General features: G+C 44.7%; 1 protein-coding gene across 1 annotated transcript; it reads right to left on the bottom strand.

Annotated features, from left to right (window-relative positions):
• Positions 1 to 1,016: 1,016 nt before the first annotated feature.
• On the bottom strand, positions 1,017 to 6,484 carry LOC124145765 (toll-like receptor 13). Its single transcript, XM_046515678.2, has 2 exons — positions 6,401 to 6,484; positions 1,017 to 3,355 (listed from the first exon to the last, which is right to left on the bottom strand). The coding sequence occupies exon 2, from the start codon at positions 3,309 to 3,311 to the stop codon at positions 1,212 to 1,214; it is 2,100 nt and encodes a 699-aa protein (XP_046371634.2). The 5' UTR covers positions 3,312 to 3,355; positions 6,401 to 6,484; the 3' UTR covers positions 1,017 to 1,211.
• Between the last annotated feature and the right edge of the window lie 10,265 nt (positions 6,485 to 16,749).

The raw sequence follows: 16,749 nt of genomic DNA, 5'->3' as shown, positions 1-16,749 counted from the left end.
CCAACTCACTCACTCACTCACTCCTAGGGTGAGAAGCCGCAGTCATTCCCTGCCGTATCCTGTCACGCTACAAAACAGCGAGAGAACGTGAAGAAAACAGAAAATGCATCAAAATAGAGTATTCTTATTATTGTTTATTATACGATGTGTTTATATACATATACACTAACACATGCTTGATACAAATATTAAAATATGCAAGATACTTTGTGTATGAAAACTGACAATTAAGAATCAAAAAGCAGAATTTTGATTTTTAGATATTTGTATCAAGGGTAGTATTTTAACTAGAATTGTCAATACATGGATCATATTGCAATAAAATCCAATTTTTCTGTACCCTGTTGGACGATAACAAATTGTATACAAATAACAGTTCTGTGCTCTTATGACTAGTAAACCTGGATATTTATCAATTTTGACAATTCACTGGGAACGGCTCCGACCTGATTAACGAGGGTTTAACTGTATACTCGATCATTCAACAGGGCAAAAAAAAGAATGAATGCAAGAACAGCAAATCAAAATATCTACACAACGAAAAGAATACAACGAGACACCTCTTTCAGGGCTGAACTGTCATATATACAAAGGCATAACTGTGTAACGCTGAGTTGAGGTGAGTTGAAATGAGATTAACGTCGCGTTCAAGATTATTGCACTTATATTGCGATGTGCATGTGTGTGTGGCTGCTTGTACTAGTCCGGACTGATGTCGATTTATAGTGCTAGCCCACTGAGATACCATGCCTCAGTTTAACATGAATACCCCACTCAGACACAGTGCACTGACTCCGAGCAGACCAGTCCTTGTTTTAGCCCCTTAATGCCGAGCCCCAGACAGGGTAACAAGTACCATATTTTTACGTCTTTTGGTATGATGCGGCCGGGGATCAAACCCCGGTCCTTCCGCTCTCCGGTCGGACGCTAGACCACGGAGGCCGTCCACGTTGGAAGATACCCCATGAATACTCCACTCTGGCACAGTGTACTGACTCCGAGCCGAGCAGTCCTTGTTTTAGCTCATTAATGCCGAGCGCCAGACAGGGTAACAAGTACCATCTTTTGGTATGACGCGGCCGGGGATCAAACCCCGGACCTTCCGCTCTCCGGTCGGACGCTAGTCCACGGAGGCCGTCTCCGGAATACTCCACTCTGACACAGTAACAATCAGATTATTGTGTTCTTTAAACTGACAACCTTCTTTTCTGTTAATTTTGTTCTTGCCTCCGCAATATCATCTTCATCCTGTCGAAGAAGGCTTTTCTGGCATACTCTTCCTCTCCCCACATCAGGTAGGTTGTCGTCTGCAACATGGCTCTCATAGCTTTGGTCACGTGACGTGTGTCTATCTCTTCCAGCATCACAACCACCAGGAGGCGTTGTCCATTCTCCAGCACGTGACGCTGGATGAGGTTCAGCTCAAATAGGCACCAGTCACTTATGGCAAACTCATTGGAGAGAACGATGACGATTTTTCGGCTTGTTTCAATGGCATCAACTATGTTATCCACGATTAATTTTCCAACCTCAAAGTCCCTGTCATGAACGCAGAGTTTCAGGTTTTCATTTCCTTCCAGAACAGGCAACATATTCCGAATGACCCACTGACGATCCGCTGCAGAGTAGGCCACAAATGCGTCATATTCGTATTCGCGTGTGTCCACCTCCTGACGTTGATTGTATCTGACCATGTAGATGAAGTATCGGATGTGCCAACGGTAGCGATACATCACTGCCCCTGTCACCAGGAACACTATCAATATGCATCCTGCAGCTAGGGTGATGATTCGCTCATTCTGACTCAACAGACATTTATTTTCAGATAACGTCAGATTAAGGAGCCCAGTCCCCTTGAGAAAATGAGGACTTTCACATCTGTAATCATACAGATTTGATATGATCTTCTCATTTGACTTCATCCACTCAACAAACCACAACAAATTACACGTGCATGAGAATATGTTATGGCTAAAGTCCAAACCCTTTGCACCCTTTATAAAATGTTCAGGAAATGAACGTTGTGTAATCACCGTAATTCTATTATTTCTCATATGTAATTTCTCTAATCGTGTAAGATTGTCTAGTCGACCGTCCTCCCAAGAGGGAATTCCGTTTCCATATAGTGCAAGCTCTCTCAACTTTGTTAAACTTGATGTTATGACTCTTGGAATATAATAAAGACCTCCCCTACCTATTGTTAAATACATCAGGAAACGGAGATCTTTAAACAATTGATCAAAGTCATTTTGAGTCATTTTTTGCAGAATATTATCCTCCAAGTTCAGCGATTCCAGGGACGTGCAGCCATGAAACATTGTCAGATTGTGTTCGTTAATCCAAATGTGATTTTTATGGAAGTCAATATGTTTTAAAGCCGTATTATTGAAAACAAAGCCTTCTATCTTGTCCATTGCACACCCTACGTATGCCAGTGATATCAAGTACAACTTGGGGAGTCTTGCGAACTGATTTCTCCTTAAAATACGTAGAGGACTGCCATCAAGGTATAGATGGGTCAGAAAATGCAAACAGTCATAATGGTCACTGTTCAGATCTTCCATTTTGTTGTATTTAAAGTGAAGTCTTTTTAAATTTGGAAATTGTGATCTGGAAGAGTTTAATATGCAGAAATTTGGAAATTTCCTGAACTTATTGTCATTCAGTCTTAGCTCAGATGTCCAAAGTGTGTAATTTTCTGGTAGTTTAATGTCGGAGAAATCATTCCGTCCAAGGTCTAAGTAGCGGAGATGACGGAGGACTTTCATCGCTGTATGTGGGATTTCAGAGAGCGAGTTATTCCTCATTGTGATGTTTAGATCAGGGATGTTTTGCAAGTGGTGAAAAAAGTCATCGCTGACGTGTAATCCCATAGAACTGATGTTAAGTCGTAGACTGGCGTGATTTCTCAAGCCCCAAAATGATTTCTCAAGACTTGTATTTGTCACGTTATTATCGCTTATGTCTAATCCGTACAACATATCCAGACTTTGAAATGCATCACAAGATATTTGCCGAATACCGTTTCTCCTTAGACTGAGATAATACAATTTCTGAGGAGCTTGAAGCGGTGTCATTATCTTCTTGGTCAATACTGGCAAGCGGTTCCCAATGAAGTACACGGATAACTTGTATTTGTGCTTCCCTGTCTTTGGAGGCGAGGGTATCTCCGTCAGATTGGTGTTAATACAATTCATTTGCATGGTTCCATTTTCGAAGACTTGGCACCTACAAGGCGGACATGGAAGCGAGCTGACCAATCCAGCTGACCCAAGGTAGAGGGTCAAGACCACTGCCATGGGAATGTCCATGATGAGGATACTTGAGGGAGTAAACAGGCAAAACGCACTTTCGGCTGCAAAAAGAAGGAGTGAGTGAGTTGGGTTTAACACCGCTTTTAACAGTATTCCAGTTATATCACAACGATTCAGCTTAATGTGGGAGGAAAGCCCGAAGTGATGCAGGTCTCAGACTTTTACCACTTCGGTGAAACCCACGAGCACGGGTATGGTGCCGACAAACCTAGAAACATAATTGGGGTGAACCGGGATTCGAACCCGCAATCATAGGTTTCTGGCGTGCCAAAGGGACGCAACTCTGCACAGCGAATCGCGGCGCCTTAGACGACTGGGCCACCCGTGCCCCCATCAAAAAGAAGGAACATGAATGGGAATATTATTTGACAAACAAAGAGTTTACTGCCGTGTTGATGCATTGCATAAACAGTTTTCGTATCAGATCTGTTGACATGCTATACAAAGCCCTAACTAATAAGAACTGTGCGTCGTTATAACAGAGTAGTATTGTCTTTTGTTTTATGCGAGGGCCTTGGTTATAAAGGACGCTGCTAAGATCAGTTCAGTTTGTTACTTCAATAGTCAAACATCAAACGCACGATACGACCCGTGAAGATCCGGGGTAGAATAGGTCTTCAGCAACCCTTGCTTGCCGTACAAGGCGACTATGCTTGTCGTAAGAGGCGACTAACGGGATCGGGTGGTCAGGCTCGCTGACTTGGTTGATACATGTCATCGTATCCCAATTGCGTGGATCGATGCTCATGATGTCAATCACTGGATTGTCTTGTCCAGACTCGATTATTTACAGACCACCGTAATATAGCTGGAATATTGCTGAGTGCAGCGTTAAACAACAAACACACAAACAAAACTTGATTACACGTTACAAAACATATCGTTATATTTATCCTAACATTCATGTTTCAGTAATCTCGTGGGTTATCTATAACACTAAGACATACATTCACACACACACACACACACACACACACACACATACATACACACACACACACACACACACACACACACACACACACACACACACACACACACACACACACACACACACACACACACACACATACTGAGTGAGTGGGTGAGAGGGTTTGATTTTACGCCGCTTTTAGTAAAATTCCAGCAATATCACGGCGGGGGATACCAGAAATGGGCTTCACACATTGTACCTATGTCGGGAATCGAACCCGGTTTCGAGCGAACGCTTTAACCACTAGGCTACCCGACCGCCTCATTTCCATCTTCAACAAAACTACATTGTAACTCTGTGAACATGGTGATTCCAGGATACAGCGTTAACTAAATTCCCGAAATGCTTGTGTAAATATTTAACATCAACGCCAGAGAACACTCAGTCCCAACCATCTGCCTGAACAGATTCCACTGTGCGCAAAAGGCAAAAACAGGTGACAATTCAGTGAATGGATCACTGAAAATCAGTGATGACGCGGGGCGTTCGCGAAGAGGGCAAGCATGCCCTGCTCTAACGGATCATCCGCCATTTGTACAATTTGCATGAAAAGATGTGTGTGTTTTGTGCATGACACCGCACAACAGTGAGTGAGTGAGTGAGTATGGTGTTACGCCGCTTTTAGCAATATTCCAGCAATATCACGGTGGGGGACACCAGAAATGGGCTTCACACATTGTACCCATGTCGGGAATCGAACCCGGGGTTTCGGCGTGAAGAGCGAACGCTTTAACCACTAGGCTACCGACCGCCCCCCGCACAACAGTACTCCTGCCATGCGACAGCGGTATGTAAACAAACCAGACATTAAAGTGATGTAAAAGTGAGTGAGTTTGATTTTACGCCGCTTTTAGCAATATTCCAGCAATATCACGGCGGGGGGACACCAGAAATGGGCTTCACACATTGTACCCATGACGGGAATCGAACCCGGGTCTTCGGCGTGACGAGCGAACGCTTTAACCACTAGGCTACCCGACCGCCCCGGGATGTAAAAGAAACCCAGCCACACGATAACGCATTAACAAAGGAAACGTGTTGCTTATAATTGAAAACATCTAACTTCGCAACAGAATTACTTGATGTCTGTTATTAGGCTCATCGCATGAGTGAGTGAACGCCAGATTCAGTAATGTTTCAGCTATATGACGGTAAAAAGGTCAATAATCGAGTCTTGACTGGGAAAACAGATGAGTGAAAGTATGAGCACGATGTCACGCCATTAGCCACTGTCAATGAGTATGACTGAATGACTTAGACGCTTCTGCAATGGGGTTCCTGGGTCTTATTCTCACCCGGATAACCTTAGGGGTAAGTCATTTAACGAACATAGAAACGGCCCTATGGTTTATCTGTTTAGCTGTGCTGGTAAAGAAACGTACATGTACTACGACTGCCAATACTGCTGCCACCCAGCGATTATGATAAACCACCACCCCACCCCCATCCCCATCCCCACCCCCACCCCACACACCACCCTACCTCTTCTTCCTCCTCCTCCCCCTCTTACTACTACTACTACTACTACTACTACTACTACTACTGCTAATGTGGATGCTACTACTATTACTACCACATAACCATCACTACTACTGCTACTACAACAAGACCTACTACTACTACTACTTGTCCTGATGTACTACTACTACAACTACTACCACTACTGCTATCACTTATAATACTATCACTACTGCTACTACTACCACTACATCTACTACTGCTACTACTACTACTACTACTACTACTACTACTACTACTACTACTACTACCACTGATAATTTTACTGGACTTGTACTGATATCATTACAACTTCAAATACTTCAAATATATTAAAATCACCACGATCTATAGAGACACAAGTACTACTACATTAAGTTGGTTTTTTTAATGCCGCTTCGAATAGTATTTCAGTTGTATCAGAGTGTCAGCTTCCAGTGTGAGGAAAACCCGAAGTAGAATCGCTCTAAAAACAGACACTGCTACCACAAACATCACTTCCTTCTTATGTCATATTACCATGTCTACATGTTACTATGTTACTACCCGTACCATCACTACCAATTCCCCACTACTACCCTACTTACGACTACTACCAATGACCTTTGATACTTACAGGGAAGACGACGATCCAACCTTTCACGAGCTTCTGTTCTTGAAGACTGGAGCAATGCGGAGAAATCTAACGGTTAAATTATTCATCTTTTGTCCAGAACAGGACGTTAACCCATTCAATGACCACCTTGCCAATATTTCATCTGTTACATTTGTGTTAGGGTTAACTAGACACGGAAACATAAAGTAAGGAATCCAGATTTCTTGTTCCCTGCTATTGAAAAAAACAGTGTAGGAACATGACCTTTGACTGAGCACAAAATCTCTGTACAAAATCCACCAATCCCCCACCCCCACCCCAACCCCCAACCAAAAAAGAATTAAAAAATCAAGAGCCCAAACTGTTTTGTTCAGTTTAGATCGGATGGTCCTCACATGTAATGTTTCTGGTTCCGACGTGTAATGTTTCTGGATCCGACGTGTAATGTTGCTGGTTCTGACGTGTAATGTTGCTGGTTCTGACATGTAATGTTGCTGATTTTGACGTGTAATGTTGCTGGTTCTGACGTGTAATGGTGATGATTTTGACATGTAATGTTGCTGTTTCAGATGTGAAATGTTGCTGGTTCTGACGTGTAATGTTGCTGATTATGACGTGTAATGTTGCTGGTTCTGACATGTAATGGTGCTGGTTCTTACGTCTAATGTTGCTGATTTTGACGTGTAATGTTGCTGGAAGTGAGTCTAATGTTGCTGATTTTGACGTGTAATGTTGCTGGTTCTGAGGTGTAATGTTGCTGGTTCTGACGTGTAATGGTGCTGGTTCTTACGTCTAATGTTGCTGATTTTGACGTGTAATGTTGCTGGAAGTGAGTCTAATGTTGCTGATTTTGACGTGTAATGTTGCTGGTTCTGACGCGTAATGTTGCTGGTTCTGAAATGTAATGTTGCTGGTTCTGACGTGTAATCGTGCTGGTTCTTACGTCTAATGTTGCTGGTTCTAGCATGTAATGTTGCTAGTTCTGACGTGTAATGTTGCTGGTTCTGACGTGTAATGTTGCTGGTTCTGACGTGTAATGGTGCTGGTTCTTACGTCTAATGTAGCTGGTTCTAGCATGTAATGTTGCTAGTTCTGACGTGTAATGTTGCTGGTTCTGACGTGCATTGTTTCTGGCTCTGAAGTGTAATGTTGCTGTTCTGACGTGCATTGTTGCTGGTTCTGACGTGTAGTGTTGCTGGTTCTGACGTGTAATGTTGCTGTTCTGACGTGCATTGTTTCTGGCTCTGAAGTGTAATGTTGCTGTTCTGACGTGCATTGTTGCTGGTTCTGACGTGTAGTGTTGCTGGTTCTGACATGTAATGTTGCTGTTCTGACGTGCATTGTTGCTGGCTCTGAAGTGTAATGTTGCTGGTTCTGACGTGCATTGTTGCTGGTTCTGACGTGTAGTGTTGCTGGTTCTGACATGTAATGTTGCTGGTTCTAGCATGTAATGTTGCTGGTTCTGACATGTAATGTTGCTGTTCTGACGTGCATTGTTGCTGGCTCTGACGTGTAGTGTTGCTGGTTCTGACATGTAATGTTGCTGGTTCTAGCATGTAATGTTGCTGGTTCTGACATGTAATGTTGCTGGTTCTGACATGTAATGTTGCTGGTTCTGACGTGTAGTGTTGCTGGTTCTGACATGTAATGTTGCTGGTTCTAGCTTGTAATGTTGCTGGTTCTGACATGTAATGTTGCTGGTTCTGACGTGCATTGTTGCTGGCTCTGACGTGTAGTGTTGCTGGTTCTGACATGTAATGTTGCTGGATCTAGCATGTAATGTTGCTGGTTCTAGCATGTAATGTTGCTGGTTCTGACGTGTAATGTTGCTGGTTCTGACGTGCATTGTTGCTGGTTCTGACGTGTAGTGTTGCTGGTTCTGACATGTAATGTTGCTGGTTCTAGCATGTAATGTTGCTGGTTCTGACATGTAATGTTGCTGGTTCTGACGTGCATTGTTGCTGGTTCTGACGTGTAGTGTTGCTGGTTCTGACATGTAATGTTGCTGGTTCTAGCATGTAATGTTGCTGGTTCTGACATGTAATGTTGCTGTTCTGACGTGCATTGTTGCTGGTTCTGACGTGTAGTGTTGCTGGTTCTGACATGTAATGTTGCTGGTTCTAGCATGTAATGTTGCTGGTTCTGACATGTAATGTTGCTGTTCTGACGTGCATTATTGCTGGCTCTGACATGTAATGTTGCTGGTTCTGACATGTAGTGTTGCTGGTTCTGACGTGCATTGTTTCTGGCTCTGACATGTAATGTTGCTGGTTCTGACGTGTAATGTTGCTGGCTCTGACGTGTAATGTTGCTGGCTCTGACGTGTAGTGTTGCTGGCTCTGACGCGTAATGTTGCTGGTTCTGAAATGTAATGTTGCTGGTTCTGACGTGTAATGTTGCTGGTTCTTACGTCTAATGTTGCTGATTTTGACGTGTAATGTTGCTGGAAGTGAGTCTAATGTTGCTCATTTTGACGTGTAATGTTGCTGATTCTGGCGTGCATTGTTGCTGGCTCTGACGTGTAGTGTTGCTGGTTCTGACATGTAATGTTGCTGGTTCTAGCATGTAATGTTGCTGGTTCTGACATGTCATGTTGCTGTTCTGACGTGCATTGTTGCTGGCTCTGACGTGTGATGTTGCTGGCTCTGACATGTGATGTTGCTGGTTCTGACGTGCATTGTTGCTGGTTCTGACATGTAATGTTGCTGGTTCTGACGTGCATTGTTGCTGGCTCTGACATGTAATGTTGCTGGTTCTTACGTCTAATGTTGCTGATTTTGACGTGTAATGTTGCTGGAAGTGAGTATAATGTTGCTCATTTTGACGTGTAATGTTCCTGGTTCTGGCGTGCATTGTTGCTGGCTCTAACGTGCATTGTTGCTGGTTCTGACATGTAATGTTGCTGGTTCTGACGTGCATTGTTGCTGGCTCTGACGTGTAATGTTGCTGGTTCTCTCATGTGATGTTGCTGGCTCTGACCTGTAATGTTGCTGGTTCTGACATGTAATGTTGCTGGTTCTGACATGTAATGTTGCTGGTTCTGACGTGCATTGTTGCTGGCTCTGACGTGTTATGTTGCTGGTTCTGACGTGCATTAGTGCTGGTTCTGAAGTGTAATGTTGCTGGTTCTGATATTTGATATTGCTGGTTCTGACGTGTAATGTTGCTGTTCTGACATGTAATGTTGCTGGTTCTAGCATGTAATGTTGCTGTTCTGACGTGCATTGTTGCTGGCTCTGAAGTGTAATGTTGCTGGTTCTGACGTGTAGTGTTGCTGGTTCTGACATGTAATGTTGCTGTTCCGACATGTTATGTTGCTGTTCTGACCTGTAATGTTGCTAGTTCTGACGTGCATTGTTGCTGGCTCTGAAGTGTAATGTTGCTGGTTCTGACGTGTAGTGTTGCTGGTTCTGACATGTAATGTTGCTGTTCCGACATGTTATGTTGCTGTTCTGACCTGTAATGTTGCTAGTTCTGACGTGCATTGTTGCTGGCTCTGAAGTGTAATGTTGCTGTTCTGACGCGTAATGTTGCTAGTTCTGACGTGCATTGTTGCTGGCTTTGACGTGTAATGTTGCTGTTCTGACATGTAATGTTGCTGGTTCTGACATGTAATGTTGCTAGTTCTAGCATGTAATGTTGCTGGTTCTGACATGTAATGTTGCTGTTCTGACGTGCATTGTTGCTGGCTCTGACGTGTAATGTTGCTGGTTCTGACGTGTAATGTTGCTGGTTCTGACGTGAAGTGTTGCTGGTTCTGACATGTAATGTTGCTGGTTCTAGCATGTAATGTTGCTGGCTCTGACGTGCATTGTTGCTGGCTCTGAAGTGTAATGTTGCTGGTTCTGAAGTGTAGTGTTGCTGGTTCTGACATGTAATGTTGCTGGCTCTGACGCGAAATGTTGCTGGCTCTGACGTGCATTGTTGCTGGCTCTGAAGTGTAGTGTTGCTGGTTCTGACGTGTAATGTTGCTGGCTCTGACATGTAATGTTGCTGGTTCTGACGTGCATTGTTGCTGGCTCTGACGTGTTATGTTGCTGGTTCTGACGTGCATTAGTGCTGGCTCTGAAGTGTAATGTTGCTGGTTCTGATATTTGATGTTGCTGGTTCTGACGTGTAATGTTGCTGTTCTGACATGTAATGTTGCTGGTTCTAGCATGTAATGTTGCTGTTCTGACGTGCATTGTTGCTGGCTCTGAAGTGTAATGTTGCTGGTTCTGACGTGTAGTGTTGCTGGTTCTGACATGTAATGTTGCTGTTCTGACATGTAATGTTGCTGTTCTGACCTGTAATGTTGCTAGTTCTGACGTGCATTGTCGCTTGCTCTGAAGTGTAATGTTGCTGTTCTGACGCGTAATGTTGCTAGTTCTGACGTGCATTGTTGCTGGCTTTGACGTGTAATGTTGCTGTTCTGACATGTAATGTTGCTGGTTCTGACATGTAATGTTGCTAGTTCTAGCATGTAATGTTGCTGGTTCTGACATGTAATGTTGCTGTTCTGACGTGCATTGTTGCTGGCTCTGACGTGTAATGTTGCTGTTCTGACGTGTAATGTTGCTGTTCTGACGTGTAATGTTGCTGGCTCTGACATGTAATGTTGCTGTTCTGACGTTTATTGTTGCTGGCTCTGACGTGTAATGTTGCTGGTTCTGACGTGTAATGTTGCTGGTTCTGACGTGAAGTGTTGCTGGTTCTGACATGTAATGTTGCTGGTTCTAGCATGTAATGTTGCTGGCTCTGACGTGCATTGTTGCTGGCTCTGAAGTGTAGTGTTGCTGGTTCTGAAGTGTAGTGTTGCTGGTTCTGACATGTAATGTTGCTGGCTCTGACGCGAAATGTTGCTGGCTCTGACGTGCATTGTTGCTGGCTCTGAAGTGTAGTGTTGCTGGTTCTGACGTGTAATGTTGCTGGCTCTGACGCGAAAAGTTGCTTGCTCTGACGTGCATTGTTGCTGGTTCTGACGTGCATTGTTGCTGGCTCTGAAGTGTAGTGTTGCTGGTTCTGACATGTAGTGTTGCTGGCTCTGACGCGTAATGTTGCTGGCTCTGACGTGTAGTGTTGCTGGCTCGGACGTGTAGTGTTGCTGGTTCTGACATGTAATGTTGCTGTTCTGACGTGCATTGTTGCTGGTTCTGACGTGTAATGTTGCTGGCTCTGACGCGAAATGTTGCTTGCTCTGACGTGCATTGTTGCTGGTTCTGACGTGCATTGTTGCTGGCTCTGAAGTGTAGTGTTCCTGGTTCTGACGTGTAATGTTGCTGGTTCTAGCATGTAATGTTGCTGGTTCTGACATGTAATGTTGCTGTTCTGACGTGCATTATTGCTGGCTCTGACATGTAATGTTGCTGGTTCTGACATGTAGTGTTGCTGGTTCTGACGTGCATTGTTTCTGGCTCTGACATGTAATGTTGCTGGTTCTGACGTGTAATGTTGCTGGCTCTGACGTGTAATGATGCTGGCTCTGACGTGTAGTGTTGCTGGCTCTGACGCGTAATGTTGCTGGTTCTGAAATGTAATGTTGCTGGTTCTGACGTGTAATGTTGCTGGTTCTTACGTCTAATGTTGCTGATTTTGACGTGTAATGTTGCTGGAAGTGAGTCTAATGTTGCTCATTTTGACGTGTAATGTTGCTGATTCTGGCGTGCATTGTTGCTGGCTCTGACATGTAATGTTGCTGGTTCTGACATGTAATGTTGCTGTTCTGACGTGCATTGTTGCTGGCTCTGACGTGTGATGTTGCTGGCTCTGACATGTGATGTTGCTGGTTCTGACGTGCATTGTTGCTGGTTCTGACATGTAATGTTGCTGGTTCTGACGTGCATTGTTGCTGGCTCTGACATGTAATGTTGCTGGTTCTTACGTCTAATGTTGCTGATTTTGACGTGTAATGTTGCTGGAAGTGAGTATAATGTTGCTCATTTTGACGTGTAATGTTCCTGGTTCTGGCGTGCATTGTTGCTGGCTCTAACGTGCATTGTTGCTGGTTCTGACATGTAATGTTGCTGGTTCTGACGTGCATTGTTGCTGGCTCTGACGTGTAATGTTGCTGGTTCTCTCATGTGATGTTGCTGGCTCTGACCTGTAATGTTGCTGGTTCTGACATGTAATGTTGCTGGTTCTGACATGTAATGTTGCTGGTTCTGACGTGCATTGTTGCTGGCTCTGACGTGTTATGTTGCTGGTTCTGACGTGCATTAGTGCTGGTTCTGAAGTGTAATGTTGCTGGTTCTGAAATTTGATATTGCTGGTTCTGACGTGTAATGTTGCTGTTCTGACATGTAATGTTGCTGGTTCTAGCATGTAATGTTGCTGTTCTGACGTGCATTGTTGCTGGCTCTGAAGTGTAATGTTGCTGGTTCTGACGTGTAGTGTTGCTGGTTCTGACATGTAATGTTGCTGTTCCGACATGTGATGTTGCTGTTCTGACCTGTAATGTTGCTAGTTCTGACGTGCATTGTTGCTGGCTCTGAAGTGTAATGTTGCTGTTCTGACGCGTAATGTTGCTAGTTCTGACGTGCATTGTTGCTGGCTTTGACGTGTAATGTTGCTGTTCTGACATGTAATGTTGCTGGTTCTGACATGTAATGTTGCTAGTTCTAGCATGTAATGTTGCTGGTTCTGACATGTAATGTTGCTGTTCTGACGTGCATTGTTGCTGGCTCTGACGTGTAATGTTGCTGGTTCTGACGTGTAATGTTGCTGGTTCTGACGTGAAGTGTTGCTGGTTCTGACATGTAATGTTGCTGGTTCTAGCATGTAATGTTGCTGGCTCTGACGTGCATTGTTGCTGGCTCTGAAGTGTAGTGTTGCTGGTTCTGAAGTGTAGTGTTGCTGGTTCTGACATGTAATGTTGCTGGCTCTGACGCGAAATGTTGCTGGCTCTGACGTGCATTGTTGCTGGCTCTGAAGTGTAGTGTTGCTGGTTCTGACGTGTAATGTTGCTGGCTCTGACATGTAATGTTGCTGGTTCTGACGTGCATTGTTGCTGGCTCTGACGTGTTATGTTGCTGGTTCTGACGTGCATTAGTGCTGGCTCTGAAGTGTAATGTTGCTGGTTCTGATATTTGATGTTGCTGGTTCTGACGTGTAATGTTGCTGTTCTGACATGTAATGTTGCTGGTTCTAGCATGTAATGTTGCTGTTCTGACGTGCATTGTTGCTGGCTCTGAAGTGTAATGTTGCTGGTTCTGACATGTAATGTTGCTGTTCTGACATGTAATGTTGCTGTTCTGACCTGTAATGTTGCTAGTTCTGACGTGCATTGTCGCTTGCTCTGAAGTGTAATGTTGCTGTTCTGACGCGTAATGTTGCTAGTTCTGACGTGCATTGTTGCTGGCTTTGACGTGTAATGTTGCTGTTCTGACATGTAATGTTGCTGGTTCTGACATGTAATGTTGCTAGTTCTAGCATGTAATGTTGCTGGTTCTGACATGTAATGTTGCTGTTCTGACGTGCATTGTTGCTGGCTCTGACGTGTAATGTTGCTGTTCTGACGTGTAATGTTGCTGTTCTGACGTGTAATGTTGCTGGCTCTGACATGTAATGTTGCTGTTCTGACGTTTATTGTTGCTGGCTCTGACGTGTAATGTTGCTGGTTCTGACGTGTAATGTTGCTGGTTCTGACGTGAAGTGTTGCTGGTTCTGACATGTAATGTTGCTGGTTCTAGCATGTAATGTTGCTGGCTCTGACGTGCATTGTTGCTGGCTCTGAAGTGTAGTGTTGCTGGTTCTGAAGTGTAGTGTTGCTGGTTCTGACATGTAATGTTGCTGGCTCTGACGCGAAATGTTGCTGGCTCTGACGTGCATTGTTGCTGGCTCTGAAGTGTAGTGTTGCTGGTTCTGACGTGTAATGTTGCTGGCTCTGACGCGAAAAGTTGCTTGCTCTGACGTGCATTGTTGCTGGTTCTGACGTGCATTGTTGCTGGCTCTGAAGTGTAGTGTTGCTGGTTCTGACATGTAGTGTTGCTGGCTCTGACGCGTAATGTTGCTGGCTCTGACGTGTAGTGTTGCTGGCTCGGACGTGTAGTGTTGCTGGTTCTGACATGTAATGTTGCTGTTCTGACGTGCATTGTTGCTGGTTCTGACGTGTAGTGTTGCTGGTTCTGACGTGTAATGTTGCTGGCTCTGACGCGAAATGTTGCTTGCTCTGACGTGCATTGTTGCTGGTTCTGACGTGCATTGTTGCTGGCTCTGAAGTGTAGTGTTCCTGGTTCTGACGTGTAGTGTTGCTGGTTCTGACATGTAGTGTTGCTGGCTCTGACGCGTAATGTTGCTGGCTCTGACGTGTAGTGTTGCTGGCTCTGACGTGTAGTGTTGCTGGTTCTGACATGTAATGTTGCTGTTCTGACGTGCATTGTTGCTGGTTCTGAAGTGTAATGTTGCTGTTCTGACGTGCATTGTTGCTGGCTCTGAAGTGTAGTGTTGCTGGTTCTGACGTGTAATGTTGCTGTTCTGACGCGTATTGTTGCTGGTTCTGACGTGTAGTGTTGCTGGTTCTGACGTGTAATGTTGCTGGTTCTAGCATGTAATGTTGCTGGTTCTGACATGTAATGTTGCTGTTCTGACGTGCATTGTTGCTGGCTCTGACGTGTAGTGTTGCTGGTTCTGACGTGTAATGTTGCTGGCTCTGACGCGAAATGTTGCTTGCTCTGACGTGCATTGTTGCTGGTTCTGACGTGCATTGTTGCTGGCTCTGAAGTGTAGTGTTCCTGGTTCTGACGTGTAGTGTTGCTGGTTCTGACATGTAGTGTTGCTGGCTCTGACGCGTAATGTTGCTGGCTCTGACGTGTAGTGTTGCTGGCTCTGACGTGTAGTGTTGCTGGTTCTGACATGTAATGTTGCTGTTCTGACGTGCATTGTTGCTGGTTCTGAAGTGTAATGTTGCTGTTCTGACGTGCATTGTTGCTGGCTCTGAAGTGTAGTGTTGCTGGTTCTGACGTGTAATGTTGCTGTTCTGACGCGTATTGTTGCTGGTTCTGACGTGTAGTGTTGCTGGTTCTGACGTGTAATGTTGCTGGTTCTAGCATGTAATGTTGCTGGTTCTGACATGTAATGTTGCTGTTCTGACGTGCATTGTTGCTGGCTCTGACGTGTAGTGTTGCTGGTTCTGACATGTAATGTTGCTGGCTCTGACGTGTAATGTTGCTGCTCTGACGCGTAATGTTGCTGGTTCTGACGTGTAATGTTGCTGGTTCTGATATGTGATGTTGCTGGTTCTGACGTGTAATGTTGCTAGTTCTGACGTGTACTGTTGCTGGTTCTGACGCGTAATGTTGCTGGTTCTGACATGTAATGTTGTAGAGCATAAAGGGCAGCGTAAGAGGGGTAACTTTAAAAGGATGTTGAACGAATATGGGTGACGATGGGGAAGCGTTGCCAGCCAAGCGGTGTACGGAAAGAATACAATAAAAGGGAGGGCAGTTAGACCGTCAGGACAGTAACGGTGAGGTGAGGTGGGGTGAGGTGAGGTGAGGTGAGGTGAGGTGAGGTGAGGTGGGGTGAAATTGGGATTAACGCCGTGTCCAAGATTATTGCACTTATATGTGTATGTGTGTGAGTGGCTGCTTGTACTAGTCCGGACTGATGCCGATTTATAGTGCTGGCTCACTGAGATACCATGCCGCAGTTTAACATGAATACCCCACTCAGACAAAGTATACTGACTCCGAGCCGACCAGTGATTGTGTTAGCCCCTTAATGCCGAGCGCTAGACAGGGTAATAACAAGTACAATCTTTTAACGTCTTTTTGAATGACGCGGCCGGGGATCGAACCCCGCTCTCCGGACGGACGCTCTACTTCTAGACCACGGAGGCGGTCTTGCACAGTAGTGGAATAACGAGGTTGTAACAGCGACTTACGTGTGTTTTATGGGAAAGTTTGATGATTGCATGGAGTGACGGGAATGAAGTATAATGTAAATTGTGATGAGGCATCATATTGAATGAATCGTTAATATAGAAGAACTAAAAATAGTGTATTATAATAAAAGCAAGAGACTGTGGGAAAATACAATTTCACTGTAGAGAGTTGCGACACTTCGCCGGCAGGTTCCCATAGCCAATCCCCACATTCCATCATCCATGCAGACCATCATGACATCATGACCATCATGACATGACATTTTGGGTTTCCCCTCACAATGAAATAGTAGCTTAAACGCGTCTAAATCCCGACTTTCTCACTCCTAGGGTGGGGCACGGGTGGCCCAGTCGTCTTAGACGCCGCGATTCGCTGTGTGCGTTGCGTCCCTTGGGCACGCCAGAGACCTATGATTGTGGGTTCGAAGCCCGGTGCGCCACAATTATGTTTCTAGGTTTGTCAGCACCATAATCGTGGGTTCCACCGAAGTGGTAAACGTCTGAGACCTGC

Source organism: Haliotis rufescens, unplaced genomic scaffold (genome assembly GCF_023055435.1).
Source record: "Haliotis rufescens isolate VD_foot unplaced genomic scaffold, xgHalRufe1.0.p SCAF_21, whole genome shotgun sequence".
Lineage (NCBI taxonomy): Eukaryota > Metazoa > Mollusca > Gastropoda > Lepetellida > Haliotidae > Haliotis > Haliotis rufescens.
This window is presented reverse-complemented; position numbering and strand designations above follow the sequence as displayed.